The sequence below is a fragment of the Diuraphis noxia genome, unplaced genomic scaffold (genome assembly GCF_037042655.1).
Source record: "Diuraphis noxia isolate RWA-SAM2 unplaced genomic scaffold, SU_Dnox_SAM2 contig0005, whole genome shotgun sequence".
Lineage (NCBI taxonomy): Eukaryota > Metazoa > Arthropoda > Insecta > Hemiptera > Aphididae > Diuraphis > Diuraphis noxia.
Genome location: NW_028301715.1, coordinates 7627051 through 7648362, shown reverse-complemented (window position 1 = coordinate 7648362; position 21312 = coordinate 7627051). Strand labels below are relative to the sequence as shown.

At 32.8% G+C, this 21312-nt stretch overlaps 1 protein-coding gene, 1 long non-coding RNA gene and 1 other non-coding gene across 5 annotated transcripts in view; all 3 read right to left on the bottom strand.

Annotated features, from left to right (window-relative positions):
- Positions 1-970: 970 nt before the first annotated feature.
- Positions 971-1110, bottom strand: LOC149054843 (U4 spliceosomal RNA). The gene has a single exon (XR_016192229.1). It is a non-coding gene; the product is annotated as a U4 spliceosomal RNA (small nuclear RNA).
- A 4567-nt stretch (positions 1111-5677) lies between these two features.
- On the bottom strand, positions 5678-8671 carry LOC149054842 (uncharacterized). Its single transcript, XR_016191922.1, has 3 exons — positions 8620-8671; positions 8283-8466; positions 5678-6020 (listed from the first exon to the last, which is right to left on the bottom strand). It is a non-coding gene; the product is annotated as an uncharacterized LOC149054842 (long non-coding RNA).
- Positions 8672-9029: 358 nt separating this feature from the next.
- The window catches only part of LOC107164382 (uncharacterized), a 277547-nt gene continuing 265264 nt past the window's right edge, over positions 9030-21312 (bottom strand). The window contains exons 11-22 of one of the 3 annotated variants that reach the window (XM_089228629.1): positions 18855-19095; positions 16218-16428; positions 13411-13872; positions 13033-13346; positions 12735-12955; positions 12295-12483; positions 12123-12226; positions 11890-12054; positions 11678-11821; positions 11460-11534; positions 11232-11365; positions 9030-11141 (exon numbers count right to left, since the gene is read on the bottom strand). In XM_089228629.1, coding sequence (XP_089084755.1) covers positions 10982-11141; positions 11232-11365; positions 11460-11534; positions 11678-11821; positions 11890-12054; positions 12123-12226; positions 12295-12483; positions 12735-12955; positions 13033-13346; positions 13411-13872; positions 16218-16428; positions 18855-19095 — 2420 coding nt within the window. In that variant the 3' untranslated portion in view covers positions 9030-10981. The remainder of the gene's footprint in view (positions 11142-11231; positions 11366-11459; positions 11535-11677; positions 11822-11889; positions 12055-12122; positions 12227-12294; positions 12484-12734; positions 12956-13032; positions 13347-13410; positions 13873-16217; positions 16429-18854; positions 19096-21312) is intronic. The other 2 variants (XM_089228630.1, XM_089228631.1) reach the window with 2 other exon arrangements.

The following is a 21312-nucleotide window of genomic DNA, read 5'->3' as shown; positions in this document are numbered from 1 at the left end:
TTTGGAGATAGCCAAATAATTTTTATAAATCAAGGTTGTTCCATATGAAAACTTAAATTGACAAATATTTTCAAATAATAATAATAATCGAATAATATTGTTGATAAGTAGTAAGTAGTATCATTAATCGGCAATTAGCTCAATCGATATGTTGTATTGAATAAAAAAAGGTTATACATTGGCTGGTTTAATCAAGTTGAAAATGTAATGTTCAATTGATTGGAGACAAAAATCAACATTTTATAAATTATATTATGATCTCTGAAATTTTTTTTGAAGTTTCTCATATTTTATGATATCTTTATTCTATTTATTTTAACATTGCCTACTCCCGGACAATAGTGCCATACGAAAAAAAAAAACATATTAACTTTGGTATGAAATTAATTTTATTATCATGCATAAAAAACTATTCACTTATTAAATTAAGTTATAGTTTCTGTAATAAATAATTTAAAGAACAAATATATAGAAATATTGAACATAATTTGTCATTTAGTTGTGCCATCACAGTTCATTGATATTTATAAAATAATAATCGATTAACAATCTGACAATATCTTTGCTATGTGTAACTTCGATCAATATGTAGCAAAAGTATCTTGAATACAACTTTTAGATGCTATATTGCATGAAATGAAATTATGTCTTTGGGACAGCAATAACCGTTTATTTTTAAATTGCTAAAACGAGGGATTTACGTTGAACACATTTTACTAATTTTTTTAACACACATTCCGTAGAATAACTTTTTTAAGTTTAGCTAGTAACCAGTTGGATTTTACAATTTAACTCGTTGAAAACATGTGATAACAGTCAGTTTTATTAACGCATGAGACACTCACATCGTGTAAAAACCTAACATTTTTCAACGACGCGAACTACCGACATGGATCTCGTGAGGAACGTCGATAATTCCTAAGCAAATTCGGAGAGCCTAATATAAAGGAGAGTGATTCAAGTGATATGAGCCCGTTAGGGCCTGCAAAAATTGCCTAAGCGGACAGTGTTTCATGTCCACATGGCGGGGTATTGGTTAAAGTTTTCAACTAGCAATAATCGCACCTCGGATGAACCTCATTGGTTACGATATCGCCACTGCGCAAAGCTGATGATTTCGACGGTACAGTACCTTCTTATGCTGTTCCATGGTCGCAACTGATGTGCAGATGCCCGGCGAGCGATGCCCATGTTGGCCCGAGCGTTTGCCGTCCACTCGTCGTCCGGGCGGCGCGCACAACTGTCATTGACTTCCGGGTGGCCACTTTATGTGATGGTGGCCGGAAAAAGCCGTACGTCAGCGTCTTGTCCACCGTGCAGCCGGACGCCGATTGTCGAGCGGAAAAAGCTCGTGCGTTCAGCGCGCTCTAACGGCCGAAAACAGTACAGCCGCCGGGAACGTTTCTGACAAAAAACCGACGGCTCTATAGATGTTTTGCACGAGCGTTGGCTTCAGATGATCCAGAATGGTCTACAGACGATCTAGAACCGTTTTCGGGCAAACGAAGATCAGAAAAAGAACGATTAATCAGTGATTCTCTCAGACGCGGTTGACAGCGGCAGTGGTCGCCGCGTCGGACTAAGTGCGCACAGTCTGTCCTCTAGATGGAGCCATACTCTATGCGGCTGTGGCGGCATCGACAACAAAGCCGCGATTGTTATTTTCAAATAGTAAATACCTAATAATTATTAATCATCGACAAAAACCATAGCATGCTCATATTATAATAATTGGAGATTTTGTAAAATATTGAAGGCGATGAAAACTAATCCCCCGTAAGCCGCCGATATCTGCCAGCGATGAGCATGCTGCTCAATATTTTTTCTCTATAAAGAAAGTCTATTACGAATGATAAATGTGTTTTTCATGTTAATCATATTATAGTTTGTACCTACTAATAATCCGACTTTAGTTTTTAACTGAAGAAATAAAACACTAATGTATAACTATTGCAACTGTATTGAAAATAATAAATAATTAACACTTGCCGTTGATGAGTTGACTGTTTCTCTATTTTCGTCGCAATATTGACCGACAATGTCACCGACGCGACGTTTGAATAGAGTCTGCCCGACTGTCGAGTGTCGACCACGTACCTTTTAATTTTAATTAATGGCCGACCCAAGAGTATATCGTTAGAAGCATTTACATTTGGTATCGATCAATTATTATACGCTTTTGTGCACCGAACAATTAATTATAATATTTTATAATCTATGCGGGTGACCATATAGTATATCCTGTTCACGGTTAGACTGTTTAGACCATGGTTCTGTTTTATACAGGATTTTTCTTTATTTTAGCTTCTTCCAGGACGCTTTTTGTCCTGTTTTTTTTTTTATGTCTATTCCAATTATTTCGTATTGCTTCTTAGTAATATGACGTGTTAAATGATATACATTGTACAGATATAATTATTTACATATTTAATAAATTTTCTTATTGAATTTGTGGACAAAAATATCACATTATTGACGGCGTCAGTAGTGATAGAGTGATTATATTCATGAAAAATAATAACCACGAATATCGGTATTGGTGAAAATATGTATGTATAAAATTATATTTAAACATAAGGTTATACATTTTCTCATCTAATTCTATACAAACATATTATTTAATAATTTTCCTTCGCTGGTATGTGTGTGTGGGGGGGGAGGGGGGCTGGTTGTGATAGTATTATTTTGAAACTTCACTGTGTATACGCCCCTGATTACATATTATAATTTTATAATATTATTATTCATTTTTTATTGCAGGTCTTAGGACAAACTCGGCAGCAGGGGCCATTATACTTATTACTCATTAGTTACAAATTTTTGTAGGTTTTACATTATATGTTACATGATTTAAAATTACAAATTACAATTATATTTTTCCTAAACGTTTAGTGAGCTTGAAAAGAGTGAAGATTTTCTTATTTAGATTCAGGTTTGTAAGTTGTAACGAGTAAATATTATTTTATTATTCAATTAAGCTCGTAAAAATGTAAGCCAAATTACGTCACTGACCACGGTATATTATAAATATTAAATAATATTGTATATTATGATCTTATTCTTATACCATGGTACTAGTAACTCAGATTATATGAAATTTTCCATAGGTGGTGCAGCTTAATTGTTTATAATTTATAAAAATGTAAAACAGTCATACTATCTTATTTTAACTCGAAAAATATCGTTTTCTCCCAAGTCATAATAAATAATTACCTAGGTGGTTAGGTATTACCTATACGTTAAGTATATATTGCATATTTTTGTAAAATCAAACATAAAATATATAAACTATTCTTGTTTTTATGACAGAAAATTCATTAATAGTTTTGTCGGTTACCGATAAATAAGTTGAGGTGTTTTTTTTCTTTTTCGGTATTCAATGATGACGTACTGATGTTGGAAAGTCACGATTTTGTCCAATCGAATATCGGAAGTAATTCTTAATATTATTAATCAGAGGAAGATCTCTCTGCCGGAGCAACTGTTACGGGTGATATTAAATGAATAAGACTTGCCATTAATACATCTGTATGTAATTTCATTGTACATTATACTTCTTATATAATATTATCTAGTTATTGTGTTTGCGCCTTTGCGGAATGATCGCGAGTCGCAAGACCGGAGCGTACGGACGACCGGTGCCATCTGACGGAAAACGCACGAAACAGCACGCCGAGCTGACAAAACATCCGCGACGGTGCGCTGTCAGACGACCGGCCATCGATCGCGCGTGACGCCGTCGGAACACTCGGAACGGACACATTTGCCAGCCGTCCGCCCGAGGATCGCACGTGTTGGGACGTCGGAAACTCGCCCGAGGCAGAACGCCCGTCACGCGGCACGCCGACTGCACCGCGTCCCGCCGATTCAGGCGGTCGTCCAACTCGGGTTCTACCACGTCCCGCGTGGCGCGTACAACATTAATAGACGCCGCCTGGCCACCGCTCCGGTTATCTGAACGATGGTCCACCAGCGATGGTTGGGCCGTCGATCTTTTAATTTCTCTAGAACGGGCCGTCAGTTCTCACGGCGGCCCACGCATCACACCACGTTACATGACCATTGACCACCGTTAGACGCTCACCTCTTAGAATGTGCGATGCCGCGTTAAAACAATACTTCCGGTGTGCGGATTTCCGACATTGATCTTCATGCACATTGTCGCCATGGTCACCACGCTCGTAAGAATCGTCGGACGATTTAACTGGAACTCGTAGACTTATTTTAATTTAAAGACACAGCAGAGATCGTGGAGTTCGTTACGATTGAATTTTGGTTTTGACTTACGACTGTTTTGATTTTACTATAATATTCTAATCATCGTAATCATATTAAAATAGTTCCTAATTTAAGGCCAAGACGACAAGACGTATACAGTTAAGTGTTATTTTATGTCGACGTCACCCGATAACTTAAAAAATATTTGAAATCGGTTTCAAGTTGAAACTACGTTTCGAAATTACTAAAACCGCCCATTTACACGACATAATAATATGGTAAACGGACACGTTGTATGCCGCTGACACTTTGTACGGTGATGATGAATTGGTAAAAATCGATCTTGGACACTTCGTAATGTAACTGGTAAATATGGTGTATATTTTACAGGATAAGATAAAATCAAATTGTTAAACACTTCAAATCGCGGATCGTGATCGCATAACCAGTACCTATGCATTTGGTGACACACTTACACAGTAGATCAGTAGAACCATTGATTATAAATAGTATTTATAATCAATGGTAGAACGTAATTCGTCGGCTTCTTGCCAAAACTCGTTAACGGCAAAAAAGTGGTTGTTCAGAAAACGACTTTATAGTTTTAAAAAAAGTAAATTTTTGGTCTCAACCCTACAAAATCTTTGATTTTTAAGATATTAACATACTTTTTTTTTTTTTTAACGGAATCTGATTATATTACTAGCTGCATTAAGACATATTGAACGATTCTATATCGTCTTAAATTACCTAAAACAAATTACATACCATTTATAATGATAACATATGCAACAAATTTGATCATTTACACAAGTTTTTTTTTTTAAAATCCTACCTCTTATATGTTGTTGTCTAAACTCTAAAGTGTGTGTTAAATTCGTTTCATGTGATTTTGCTAGCAGTATACTTTTATACATATAGATAGATGACGGTTAAAATATACTAAGTAATAATCATACATACAACGAAATTCAATTTAGTTAAACATTATGTAATTTAATTCGTTTTATCGAGAACATAGACTAAGAATAATTCAAATATTCGATTGAATGATATTTGGGTCTATCGCTATTTAATTTAATCTATCTTCTGACCATAGTTTTAATATATCTCTGTACCAAATTTGATCGCAATCAGTTCAACCGTTTAGAAATGCATTTAGGACAAACAATCCATTTATATATATATATATAGATATATACATATAGCTTTAGAAGTCATCGTCCACGGATGGCGAGCCGGACAGTGAACGAAACAGTCCATGTTTGCATGAGTAATTTCATGGGATAAACAAAACATTATACGTACGTATCGTATTTATTACATATTAAAAATTATTATGTTTATTGTTTATATTATATTAATCCGTCTAAAACGTTATACTCAGAAATAAGTTAACATTTTTATAAAAATAATAATATACTATTATTATAATTATAAATCATTGTTTTTCTGCCGTCACAGCTATTAAGAAATTAGCATGTATCTACATTAAATTAATTAAATGAAAAATAAGAATAATACAATGACCAAAAATTAATTATGTAATGGCCGGTTATCAAGATAGTCAAAAATTTTAATATTTAGATACTATTCAAAAAGTACTATAAAGTATAAACTTTCTAATATAACCTAAAATCAATTGTTACCATGTATGTTGGAGGTGGAGACTCTGGTCTTACTACGGACGATTCTGTTAGCATACACCAACCTGGTTGGTTTGGTTGGTTGAAGTATTTGCATGCGCGTGTTTGGTAAATGTTCGTAATATGGAATATTAAGTTTATTCTCGGATCCGCTTCCTAAACGAACGTTATGTTAAAAATATTGTTAATTACTATTGTAAGTAGGTCGATATAATATGTATTATAATATTAATTTTTATGAATGACAAATCACCATTCATGGGTAACTTTTTATCTATAATATGAAAATATTTTTGGTTAAAATATAATTAATACTCAATATATATTTTCATGTATATGAAAACTAACTTTCTACAAATTCCAATTTTAGTACTTTAATGGTATTGTTTGAATCTTTTCCCGAATCTGAGTTATTCGATACGTCCTTTCCCCCATCGTCATATTAACAGAAAATATACTATTAATATTTAGTTCTATAAAATAAGTAATCTCATATAGGTACCTACTGCATTAAACGTTATATTTTTTAGCTATAATCTAGTCAACCAAACCCAATTATGTGTCCATTTATACAGACTGTACAAATTAAAATAAATTTGACACAAATAAATAAATATTTTGATTACCTGTACAATTTGAACGTGATTATTATTAATTAACAATTGCTTCCGCTAGCTAATAATGTAATGATGATATAATACGCCAATATAGCACATATAGCGCCAAACGTAAGGCCTGCAAATAAAAACCTTTTCGACATTTTTAGAACGCTTTTATTGACAGGCAATGGATATATTCAAATGATCAATATTTCAGATTTCTATTGAAAGAAATAATAGTTTATTCGTATAGTTATTTATTTATTTTAATAATAATCAGTGTTGCCCGGACAAAAATTTGTTTTTGTTTATATGCAAAAGCAATGATTATAAATGGTAAAAACGTCTTATACGTCTTATATACAATAACATTATTACTATTTTTTTTTTTATTAATCCTAAGTCCGGGAACTATAACAATTTGTTTCTGCAATTAGCGAATAAAATACAATGACTTATCTTTGTACTATTACTATTATATATTACGATAATTTGTATGCTGTAACCAAAAGCAACTATTTTTTTTATCTTAAATCTCAAAAAAACATTTCTTAAATGTTCATAAAAAAAGGGGGAAAGTGGATTTCGTATTGTAAAAATATGTTAGAAGCCTTGTAATAAAATGTTAAATCTTAGATTTAAAAAGAAAATTTTCAATGAATTTCTATCTAAGATAATTTGAACATTGCCGTAATTTTTATGAATGTAGTCAAAATTTGAACTTTAAATGCTTATGAAAAAAAAAAAAAAGTTCCTATGTATCTTTAATATTTTACAACTGCTATTGAAATAATATGTTGGAAGCCTTATATCAAATTTTGATCCAACCAATAACATTTTATTGACATTAATAGAAAAAAAAAATTAAAAAAGTTGGAAAATTAAAATGTCAGTAAACAGCTCAAAACTTATCAAAATAATTTGAAAATCTTATGACGTATAGAAAAAGCCTTTATAAATGCTCAGTGAAAATTTAAAGTATCTGCGGTCATTTTTTTTAGAGCTACACCAAAATAAGAAAATCGCTAAATGAGAAATCTAGTGAAAATCCAATGCTGTAAAAATTTAAATTTCAAACACTCATAATAACTTAATTTGACTTTCTAGTGGATATTTTTTTAATGATAAACGTTGACAAACTTTACGCGATTTTTTCCAAGTGACCGTACAAAGTGTCCATAATATAATATACATACAACACGTAATAGGCACAAATTATAATGTTATGATGTGCCTAATACTAAATACATAATGTGGCAAAAATATTTAAAACTTAAAAGATTTTTTTTATGGGTGTGTAACTCAAACCCCGAATAACTAACCATATAAGTATACTTGAAATTTTCACCAAGTGTTTATAAAATGACGATTTTTCATAAATTATTACATTTTTATTTTGGCTCTCTTTCAGCTATATCCAGAGCAATTTTCGATTGTCTTCGATTGTTCAGTAATATAAATGATTTTTTTTTCCATACACAAAGGTGTCATCAATAAATTCCAAAGCGCTATTGCAAAATTAACTCGTCGAGTGTGAAAAGCGTGTTTTATCGAGAGTTTTCGTCTCAATATGATCATTTTTCTACTTCTACGTATTATTATACCACTGTGGTTTTCAACCTTTTTATATTCGAGTACCATCTACACAGTTTGACAACTTCCATGATCTTCTTGATCAAATATGCTATTTTTTTTTTAGTCATTTAAAATACATATTAATCAGATGGTTTTACAGTAGGTAGGCATGTAATTATTTTTTTTTTAACCACTATGTTATGAGTCATAACTTTTTTTATAAAGGAGGATTTGCTTCACGTACCATCAATAATTCTTCCGTGTACCATTAGTGGTACGCGTACCACAGGTTGAGAAACGCTGCATTATACGATTATATTGTTATGTTTTAAACGTAGTGTGGTGATTTCTTTGGACGGCTTTTTCTGAAGTTCCACCGAATCGATTTCCCATGATTTTTATTTTAGACGCAAATGTCGGGCCTAACACTGTAACGAAAAAAGTTCAAATAATTTATTAATTAAATATAGAAATCACGAAAATAAGAATACAACGGAATGACACCATCTTCGAGGATAGTTTGAGGATATTGTGTGAAGTGTAAGTTAACATATTTGTTGGTATTATATTAACATATTTACCCGAGTGTAAAAAGAGGATTCTCTTCAGGCGGCAAATGATTTAATAACCACCTATCTGAAAAATAAAATATTACAATGGCTTATTTTTATATTTACCTGAGAAAAATTTTAAAAAAAATTTATATTTGTTCATCTCAATGTTAACTTTGTATTTTTCGTCAATAATTTTTTATTTGTAAAAATTGTTTTTATCGGTGTATTTATGGATACATGATTAAGTTGTTATACAACTAAAATAATTTTGTCTGGTTAAGAGGAAGTGGGGGTCGGGGGAGTAAGTGGCAAAAATGTTTTGCTCCAACGAGGCATTGGACCATAACTCGTCTCTGTATGACAACAATTCTGACAGGAATGTTCGCAGGAGCAAAATAGGCGCCAAACGTAAATACAAACATAATACAATATCGCAGTTAATAACCATTAATTAATATTTATTTATTCGTTTCCTCTTTGAAAGACCACAACAATTAAATTAAATAAATAGTACAATAAATTATACACTGTTGATTGTATACAATGATTCGATAAAATACCGATAAAATAATACATTTAATAGAAATAGTTTAAATGAAACGAAAAATAACTATTTTTTTTTACAAACATATATATTTAGTTACATAATATATACTTATTGTATAGATGTAGGTACTGATGTACAATTAGTTAGCCAGTAAATTAACTAAAAACGAAAAAAAAAATACAATAACTTTTTCCTTTAACTTTCGAGCCCAAAACAACAACGAACATTCTAAACACATAATAATAACTTAGAACTATACTAAAAATTTACCATAATAATATATTAAGAATGTACTAAAATATTTTAAATATTTTTTTTTCTATTAAATAATTTAAGATAATTATATTCATTAAACATAATTTTAATTTTAAATCTCGTATAACTCTTATCTAAAATAACTATAACAATTTCTTTTAGCGTTATTTCCTTTAATTATTATCATTACCCTTTGGTGGGCGCACAATGTTTAGCCGGAAAATTCGAACGTGGGGGAAATGATGGAATGTACCGGCAACGCTTGGGACCGGATGAAAAAAAGGGCATTTTTTTTTGGGGGGGGGAGGGGTAGAGGGAGTGATGTAAAATTGCTCCCTTCAAAGTAAATAAACATAACAAAAATCAATACTGGCAACAAATAACATTAAAAAAAACCCTCAAGTAGCGCAATAAAAAGGCGCAGAGTAAACCTTTTTATACTATACCACTACCTAATCACTAACATCTCAAATATACATTTTGATACGAATTATATATAATATAAAAGCGATGCGTATTTATATATTTTATCTAACGTTTCAAAAACATGCATGAAGACTAGCGCCTGTATTAACACTTTTGCGAATCAACGGCATCTTCGATATAATTTTAAATCATTGATTTTAATCGTAAGGTAATAAATATTAAACATATATATATATGTGTGTGTATTAATTTATATTCACTTAAGATAAATATTTAACAGCAATAATATAGCTTATTCACTACCATTTGAAGTTTGGATTTTTATTTTGGAAGGGAAGACTGGAACTAAAATAATATTAGTTTACAAAATGTAAAATGTAAGTCAAAGAATTTGAGCATCGACTTGATAATGTTTTTCTTTATATATATATATATTTTTTTTTTATTCATTTTTTGTTTTTAATATTCACAAAATTATAATAACAGGATATAAAAATACAAAGGGGAAAATATTCTTATTTGGCACTATAATTATTTTATATTAATAACATGATGAGTTTATAATTTAATTTTTTTTTTCAAGTAGGTACCAAATTCGCGTTTCAAAAGAGTGTTTTAAAATCGTATTACGTATATATGCTTTACTGGTTAGAAATGTACACTATATTTTATATACACACACTCACACACACATACACATACATTTGAAACTATTTTGATCACATAATGTGTTAATTGACGAACTTTGGTTTTTGGTTTTCAAAAGCTTAGAGACTAAAGAAAGTTGTTAAGTTTCGTACTGAGCATTTCGATTCTAGCGTGAATTTGATTGGCACAATTTATTAATTTTTATTATTGTCCAAGACATGATGATTATTGCTTATTTAAATGCTATAGACTTCATCGAGGAAGAACTATTGCGTAAAAGTATTTTTAGTGATACGCACGCACGCACGCACACACACATACACCACACACCCACATACGGTCGTATGTTTGCACGAGTGTATACATTATTATTATTATTTTTATATTATATTAATTATATGCATATTGCTTGGACATTTTTTTTTTTAAAGTACCTAACAACCCCGAAATTGATTGTACGAGCTCCGTTTAAAATTGAGCTTCATTTTGAATGTGGCCTCGAGTGTTCACTTATTAGCATTGTCTATGTAACTGAATTGGCGTTGCGACCGTCTTGAGTTGCATCATTTGGCCGTAGTCGACATTTTGGTCCAACTTTGGTTTCTTTGGTTCCGCGTCTGGAGGTCGGTGCGATTTCATATGGGCACTTCGACTCTTCACTTTGGTAAATATCCTAAAACAAAAACAAAACCGTATTGTTATTAATTATCCGCAGGTAGTCGATGCACCACAAATCAAACAAATGGCGGTTGAAATCACGTACTTTCCACAGATCTTGCAAGGGAATTCTTCATAATTCGGATCATTTTGTGTTGGCGTTAGGGTTTGCCTTCGATCTGGTGTTCCGTTATTGTGTAGTCTCATATGAGCTGCTAATCCTATTTTGTTACTGAATGTCTGAAAATGATTACAATGAATAGGTTTTTATTATTTATTGTACGTTAACATTTCACAGGAATACGAATGAGGAGGGAGAAAGGATCCAACTCACCGACAAACAGTCTGAGAATTCGCAAACGAAAGTTTGTTGGTCCTCCGAACTGGTGGTGACCATAAGGTCGTTAGCCTAGAGAGGGAAAAATAAATAAAAAAAAAAAAAAAACGAAAAAAATTTAACACAAGAACGTGAGTGTTTTTTTTTATTAAGATGGGAATAAAGATGGCAATAGGGATACTATTATGTAACATGGACACACATAATGTACTTACAGGAATGTCTAATTTCGGATTGATCATTGAATCTTCATTCCTCGACTTTCGTCTTTGGAATTGAAACTGTTTATAATCTTCTGGGCAAACTTTTTTCCACAGATAATAAAACTGTATGCATTGTTTCATAGTCTTTGTACCCAACTAAAAAAAAAAAAGCTCGTATGAGTTTTAGGTCTTTAATTAAAAATAATTTGGTTAGGTTAATTTACCTCTTTGGATATAAATGCAAAATCTTTGTCATATTTGAATATAGCTTTGTGAAACATAGATACTTCATTTGGTGTCCAGTGATCAGATTCCGTGTATTCAAATTTCATCAAAGGATGTCCTTGTGGGAGATACGGCGTTGGTTGCATCAACTTTAACATTGCTTCCTGACAACCAAAAAATTTGTTAATAAATGTTTATTAAAAAAAAAAAAAAAAAAATGATTAAAACGTACTTGAACGTTTCCTTTGCAAAGATGTAGCAAATGTAAAGCATATTCTTTGTTTCTTCCACCACCTGGTACTGCAGCACAGCACGCAAAATCCATGTACATTTCAACTAGGAACATTTTATGATTAATACAAAACGCTCTTATACGAATTAATTTAACCGTTAGTCATATTCACCTTCTCGATCAGAAACTGAACTTGTGATACAAGGGTCCCATAATAAATAATCATTAGACGGCTCTCTAGCTGGTCTGGTTTTGCTTACTGGTGGTATCAAAGCTTGGAAATTTGGACCGAGATTAATGTGCGGCAGTACATCACACTCTGGTGGTGAATCTAGTCCCACGCAGTCTTCAACAATAACCTCTGGAATATAAAAAAATAAATAAATAATGTTAATAATTAAAATTGGCTTTAAATATTTGTGTACGGTAAAAATTTTATGATTCAAACTTTGAAAATTAAAATAAATAAATCCTTTTGAAATTATTTATAAGCTCAATGTAACATTTAGTAATTATTATAAAACTTGATATAATGCAAACAAATATTTTGGTCGGAAACGGTTTCAATTCAAACAACCCCTTCTGAATTTAGAAATAAATAAAATTAATTGCCTTTGACAGTCGAAGAGCTTGGCCACGAAGTCATTGCTTGCCAATAAAGACCTCTTCCATTTCTAGAAGGACTCAACATGGGTTTCGGAGTAAATTGCAAGGTTGGTTCATTTAACATCCCAAGTCTATGACTACGTAATCTGGATCGGAACGGTTTGTATGTAGTAGTTTCTCCAAAACAGCGTTTTCTGTTTAATCGATGTGCATTATTTGGCGGGATACTAAAAATATGCAGTAACAAGAGTTTATATAAGTTTTGTACAAAAAACTTTACGTGAAAAAAAAAGTCAAATTTTACCTTGACGGATTAAGGAAAATGTCATCTATATCTTCAAAGTTTTGGTTATTGTCTGGTTTTTGTTGTTTGATAACTGGTATATGTTTATCAATCAGCTGGGCTTCTGTTTGGACGAACATTGTTCCAGGATTTTGGTAACTGGCTTGAACTAATTTTAAATCTCCATTTTTGTCGATTAAAAACTGACTGCCGTCGATTACTTGTGCCATAGTTCCATTGACCCCGTACAAGCGACATGTTTGATAGTCGAATTTCTTCCTAAATTCTTTAGGGTTGCTGGATAACAGTGGGTCTTCCGAGTTTGGCATCATTACCTAAATCGTATTCAATATTATTAGTGTTAAGTTTTATTCATAAATATTATTTTCAAATGTAAACCTGTAGCGTGTGTTGATGGTGGTTAGGTAATGGCGACTGTGCAGCTGATGAATTATGTATTGACATCGGCGATGATACTGGTGTGTTGGCTGATAAAGGTGAATCTGTAGAAGACTCGAAATTTGGCAACACTTCGCTTAGTGCCGCTTCAACGGCTTCTGAACTTGACATGTCAGACGAATAAAAAAAGTCCCCAAGGTGACCGTTAGACATAACCGAATGAAAATTTAGCGAAGGGGATTGACCTTCTTGACTAGCTGGTGGAGTAGGATAGGTAAAACTTGGGGACGGAAGAGGCGATCTACCCAAATCCGTAAACATGGTTTGTCCAGAACTGTACGCTAGGTCAGCCAAGCTGGCCGATAGTGGAGAATTCAACACGGCTTGGAAATCTTCGTTGTTTTGAAGATCGGTCATACCATCGTAATCATCTAAGCACGACATGTCTTGCATGTCCGTAGCCTAATAATAATAAAAATAAAAACATTTCAAAATCAATTTTAAATCGACGATAGTTTAATTTATGTAAAACATTAAAGCGTAATGGATTTTGAAGGTATTTGATGAAATATGTTTTCATAATAATATTATGCATATGGTTGAGAATATTTTCGTTTCAATCATATCAGTATTGAGTATATTATTATTTCTGTACGTCGGCGTTGGTCACAATAGTTTATTTAAAGTGTGCTATTGACCATTTTCCGTCAATACTCATACCGAATTTGAATCAAAAACAAATAATAAACACAAATAAATACATATACTATAGCACCATATAGATAAAGGACACGAATATAAATGGATTCTCCGTGTATATTTAATGCACTGAGTAAATTTATGCGTGCAATTGCAACTCAGTAGTTTACTATAGCCTTTGGCCCAATAGAATCGACCATCAAACACAAAGTTCGTTTTATACTTATCTGTGTATATAGTCATATAAAGTTTTACAATTTACGTACCGGAGTACACACGGTTCAAGAGCGGGAGAAATCTCGTTTTTTATTACTAACGAGCGCAGACGAAAGGGGAATCCGCCGCAGCACTAAAACTTTATCGACCTACAGCGAATTCGTCCAAACTTCAAAGGATTATTTTTGCGAAATTGTTTGTTTGCAGATAATGTAGATTTTAACTAATGTATAGATTCAATTGATTTTGAATAATTTATAAATGTATATATTTAAATATTGATTGGCATTGATAACAATAACTGGAATTATGACCACATACTACGATGTTTGAACAAGTTATGGATGCCTATCTTTAATTATTAATATTGGCACAACCGTAGCTTTTCAGTATAATATAATGTAATCAACAAATACAAATATAGTCGATGATTACTATATTTAATCGTTTATTATAGTACACAATCACGTAATTATTATTTTTCAACGAGGCTGCGTAAAAACCGAATTTAAAAGAGGAAAAAGTATACATTACATGATATATTGCGCAACATTCATTCAAGATCAAGTAGAATGTGACCTGTTTATAGATAGGTGTTTCACACGTTCATATTTTTGTAAAGTATGATCAGTTTATGGTTTGTTGTCTGCGTGTTCTGAAGCGAAGGGCAAAGACCGATTAACGTCACCGGTTGAATAACAATAATGCTACCCCTAAATTCTGCTGGCCTACTCCCAGTCCATTGGACCCAATCTTTGGAAAAGCACATTTTAGAAGGGGTTTTGTGTACTGATAAAAGCTCGTCGTTGTTCTGATGATTAATGCAGACGGCGTTTCCGGAATATTTTGATTAATCGACAGCGATTGGCCCCTTCCAGATTAATCTATACGCTTAAAAATGTATAAGCTTCTATCGTTTTTACTACGCAGTCGAATAAAATGTCCACAAAAAAAAAAATTGAATCAAACGAGTGTCATTTTCTCTCTCTAGATAACACCGTGAAAACGTGAACACATTCACAGCTGCAGTATAGTCAGTAGTAATACGGTTACTGTATGGTCGATTGCTACGAACGGTCATAATTTATTTTGTGAGAATCACATTTATAATTTTTGGAATGAAATATTGATCGATTTGAAACACGACTGTGCCTGAAAATTATTCGCTTGCTGCAATAAACGATTAAAAATCAATAGAAATCCGGACCGAAAAATTATGCGTATGGATAGGTTTTTTCAAAATTCACATGACTCGTTCGTGGCGATGGTCATGTTTTCGTGTAACAATTATTGATTTACTTGCCCGGAAAATCGTGGCCTACGCTAAAATCGATAACTGCTGTGGTGATACACAAGTGGTGTACGCAGGATTTTTCGAGGATTTCGAAAATCTATTACAATTTTATTTATTATGTTGTCCAGTAAAATAATTTCAGACGTTTAGGCGGGTGCAGGTATTTGAAAACATTTATGCAACTCGTCTTTTCGGTATTTTTATTTGAAAAAATGTTCCGGTCATCATAAAGTTCGATGGAGGTTTTCGGAAACGAATTGGATGGATCCAATCACGGTACTTTTGGCAGGTGGAAATCGAAAATTCTCAGTACTTTTTAAAATAATCGGGAAAAACGGAAACAAACGGACATGGAAATTTGTTAAAACTGTTCGATGACCTCAGTTATTAATTTATTATTAAGCCGACGCCCGGTTCGAATTTTTTGATTAATTTCGATTTTTGTAAACTATGTGGTAAGCACTACTGCAAGTATATACCCTAACCTTATTAGGCGCCACTGCGACTATACCGCGGACTATAATATAATATAATGCGACTGAAATAATAATTCAATATTATAATATTATTGGCCTATACGGTGGCTGGCCCGTTTTACCTGCATCGTGTTTGCCAACTGCACCGAGTCGACGGCCTGCAAGAGCATCGTTTCGGCTTGTACGTTGGGAAATATATCGTCGTTGAGTCCCGGCGAATAATAGCCCTGGTTATCGGTTTCCTTTTCGCCGCCTCCACCGCCTCCACCGTTTCCGTGATTCAGTGTGTACGGGGAACCGGAGTAATTAATATCTATTTGCGGGCTGGTGCTGCTGCAACGAAAACCCATTACGGGTCGTAGATTAATATATATATATGTCTATGACGACTGTTGTTGAGTCGAGTAGCGCGCCCACACTCGCCGTGTGGTATAATATGACGATGACGATGATGACGCTGGTCGAGAGACTTATATAGGACCTAACTTAATCGAATCTCCGCCTGTGAAGCGGTTGTTGCGCATTTTTTATGTCTGCGTGCCCTAGATCAGTGGTTTTCAACCTGGAGGGTCGCAAAAAATTATAGACGAAACGATTTTTCCATTTTATTTAAAAATAAAGTCAACTGTTTATTTTTTTCTATACCTATACGATAACATGTTGAGGAGCGTAATCTTATATTCTTGTCGATAGCTTATAAAGTTCAAGTTCAAGTATCCCATTAACACGTGGATAACAAGTTAAATTGTACATTTTTAAAATTTTATGTATGTATTTTTTTATATTTAAATTTATTGTATACCTATGCTTGTATTGTTTTAAGATAATGTTGTATTATAAATTGATTCAATTTTTTAGTGTAAATAATTAATCAAAATATTATACCATGTAAATATTTTAACAGTAATTAAATCAAATTTTGATGAATAAAACAATATTTTTTTTTTTTTGAAGGGGTTGGTAGTAAAAAAAAAAAGGGGGTCGCGATTACAAAAAAGGTTGAAAACCAATACCCTAGATTATAAATACGCTGCAGTACAGGTCGTCATAAGTGGGTCTACTGGACCCACTAAACGTCTGAATTTTAACTTCTATAACGTTGCTGACAGTGGTTCGGGCAAAGGGACGCATTGAAATATAGATTTCGGAGCCTAGTCGTCGGTATGTTCAATAGTTCGTCAAGAGCCAAACAGCTGACTAACACCCACTTATAACAAAAACTGAAAATTCTAGACCTGGGGGGGGGGTAGTATGAGGGGGGGGATAGTCTAAGATAGTTTTCCTGTTAACGCTTAAAACAATATAATATCCCAACGACGTGCTGCGTTAACATTGTCCTTAATTCATTGTAATCCAATAAATAATATTGTACTCAAAAAATCAACAAAAAAATGTTGAATTTAACGCGATGTACATAAATTTCACATTTCTGGGTATATGAATATTTTTATCGCGTTTAGATCGATTTTAAGAAACAATGTTGAATAAAGTCTAACCGTGTAGAAATTATTGAAATATTTATAGACAATTTATTGGAGTCTTTTAGGAATATAATACAATGTAGAATAGTAGTGACGAGATGAACTTATTTTTGTTTTTAGTAATACCCAACAAGTTAATTTCAATCCCCCAGAGAAAGTTGATCGTTATTTGACGGAGTTTTTGCTTGGAATATCAACTTTATAGCTTGTACTTTATACAGCGTATTTTTATTTCAAACATTATTCGTCATTAAGTAAAACTTTGCGCTGATGAAGTGAAATTTATGATGATAAATTTAAAAACTAATATTTTATTACTTCTGACGTTATAGTACCTACGCTATATTTGACGCGTTGGTATTTCACGAGGTTTTTAAAGTAAAGTGTTGGTGACACACTTAATGGAAGTATTCCATAAAAATATGCATGATTTATTCGAGTAAAGTTTGTGGGTAGACACTGTATTAATTAATGATGATGTATACTAATGTATTATTGGATATTTCACCGTTGTACATAATTTTGTTTAAGTTATCAACGTGCCGGCAAAGGTACATTATGAAATTACATTGTGTTTCACATTCAATCCAAATGTAATTTACGTTTTTCGTTTTGAATTGAAAAATAATATGTAAACGTTCGTTGATTATTTTTGTGTGCCGTCGAATTATTTGGTATAAAATGCATTCAAAGTGGGTACATGGAAGGCGTTTTCTCAAGCATGGCAGTTTAGAAAATTAAAGTTTCCGATTGAAAACGTACAAGTTTTTATTGGAGTGTCAGACAAGGCCTTGTCAATTATGCATGAAAGGATGTATGCATCGGTGGTTTAAATAGTTAAGTCGAAAGCCTCCGAAACGCAGGGACGAGAGAAATCCCGAAACGCCGTATTTTAAACCGACAATCGGCCGCCACACAGACATTGCCAATTTGATCGTCGCGCCAGACGCGGACAAACGCATTCAATCTAAGAGAACATCCACAAATACAAATTCCGAAATCCCACAGAGTTTATGGGATTTTATTCTCATCTCTCTCTCCCTTTCGCACACCTTTTCCATCTCTCGTCTCTCTCTCTCTCTCTCTCTCACTTCGCCTTCTCCAACTCTCCCCTATCCTTCCATCTTTCCGTACGTCTGTCCGTCGGCGGCGTTCGTCCCATTCACTTCTCGTTCTGTTCGCGCGTCACTATTTCAACCGACCGATCGCGTCTTCCGGTCTCGTCGCCGACAACAGGATACCGATCGTGCTGCAGGCCCACCCGCATCGCCCACTCACCTGTGACTGAACTGGTATCCCGGGTCCGAGCACGCCCTCTTCACCCCGGTCTTTTTGAGTATCACGTCCGTGTACACTACGGCCGTGGAGTCGGCCAAGCCCACCGTCGTGTCCACCACGGAGGCGCTGTTCGGAACCGCCGGCACCGCGAACGACGTACCGCCGGTGGTCATCACCGCGTGTACCGCCGTGCTTCTGCTCACCACTTGTTGTACCACCGTTTCCTTCTCTCGGCTCAAGCCTGAAAAACCAACAGATTTTCGGTCAAACGGCTTATTCGAAACACCGTCCGCGATCGAACGCACACGCATCGCGGCAGTGATACTAATACGGTGCGAAAGTAAATCCGAGTTCGCCTGCACTGTATTATGGTTCGTTACACGTCTTGGTAAATATTATTCTTGAGTCGCGCGAGTGACGCTCAAAAGCCCGGAAATAATAACAATAATAATAATAATAATAATTATTATTATTACAGCAAAACATTTACTTCCCGACGGGTATAGTTATTATTTAGTTATGTCTACACGGCGAAATACGACTTGAAGGAGGGGCAAGGTATAGGCAATAACTTAGACGAATAATGTTAATATTGTTGTTGGACGGAGATGACGTGTCGTCGGATGATATTCAATCGGAAATATAACGTTTAATGTTTAAAAATGTCGCGAACGCTAGAAAATGGTCAACACGCACAACGCGTGCTTCACTTTTATTTTAGTACGCGCAATGAAGAAATCATCGTAAACAACTTTATTACTTAGAACCTAACATTGGGCGTATAAAAATATTTTTAATAATTTTTATTGTGAAAAAAAATAATAAAATGTATCAAATGCACGATTATTCGGATAGAAAACAAATCAAAACATAGTTGTGATTTTATTTATGCAACGATTTTTTTTTGATATTTTTTACAAAAGTTAAACCATAGGATTGATCAATAAATAATACGCTAATTGTATTTATTTAGAATTTATACCTTTCAGAGTAGACAAATAGTAGGTACATGTTTTAATGACATTAATATATTTTTTATGGATTGTATAAGTCAAGCGCTAGTCATTTTTATGTTGGATTTAAACATCATTATTTTTAATAATTTTGTTTGCAATACGAATAAAATAAAACAATTCGATCTAAAAAAAAAAAAAAATGTTAAGATCGGTTCAAATAATCTAATTATTGTAGTCTTGTTTGTCTTGTTTCTTTATTATTTATTTTATTTTTTTATAAAAACATCTATGTTAAGATTTTAAGTCAATATCGAGAGGCAATTTACGATTTGAGTATTTATTTTCAATCTTTTCCAAACTTTTATTTCGGTATTAAACATTTTTTTCAATCTATTCAGTTGTTTATTTGAAAAAAATCTTCAGGCCGACCAACAAAAAAAGCTGTAGGTACATAGCTACTGGTGCATAATAATAGTTACAAGGGCAGTAGATTAAAAAAAAACTTGAATTAAAAAAGGGTAGATGTGTGTCACATAAAAGCCGCCAATGACGATATCGATGACGAATCGATTACAATAAAATACTTTACGTAATTATTATTATTTATATATTATCTTTATAATATACTTACAATGATATTATATTGCTAAGTAACACGCCGTTTAAAAAATTCAGAATAAATGTATACCGCGTATAACGACTAACGATTAATCATATTGTTTTAAAAGTTTAATAAAACACAACAGATTTTTTCGAAATTTCTATTTACCTTAGTAATAATGACTTAGGTACCTACTCAGAATTTCTGAAAATTTAAATGACATTTATATTGAAAACTGAACAAGTACAAAGTACCTAAGGTTGTTGCTTTTGTTTAACAATTAAGTGTTTGCTGTTGTTTTAGCATTTTAAGTATTTATAACGGGAATAAATAGAACAATAAAATAAAACCGTAAGTATTCTTTTAAACTTATTTTCTCAAATACGTCTGCCCAAATCATTAATAATTTAAAAAAATTTGTTGTTTGTTTAATATTCATGTTTTTTTTAATGAAAATCTATGCTTGTACTTTATTTTTAATTATATAGTATGTTTTAAACGTGGAAAAAAACTCTAGTAGTTAAAGCCAAATGCCAATTGAATCAGCAGACTCTTAATAGGAAAATGCACGTTATCACGTTTTGAAATTTAGATGAACGCCAAAAATAATTAATGTGATTGGAAATGTTTCCATAAACTATAGGTATGTAATTTTTGACACACACAAAACTTGTAAAAAAAAGTTGTAATGTTTGATTAAAATCCAATTGATTAAATTTTTAAAAGTTTTGAAAATTTTTTTTTCACATAATTAAGGACTATTTCTGTCGAATAAATTAAAACTGAATTATTTTGCATTTAAATATTTGATTATGATTTTCAGTGCATGACGATGATATGATATGTATAAGATGTATAATAATATGTATAATCAATAGACGAATTAATCATTTTAGTTCAA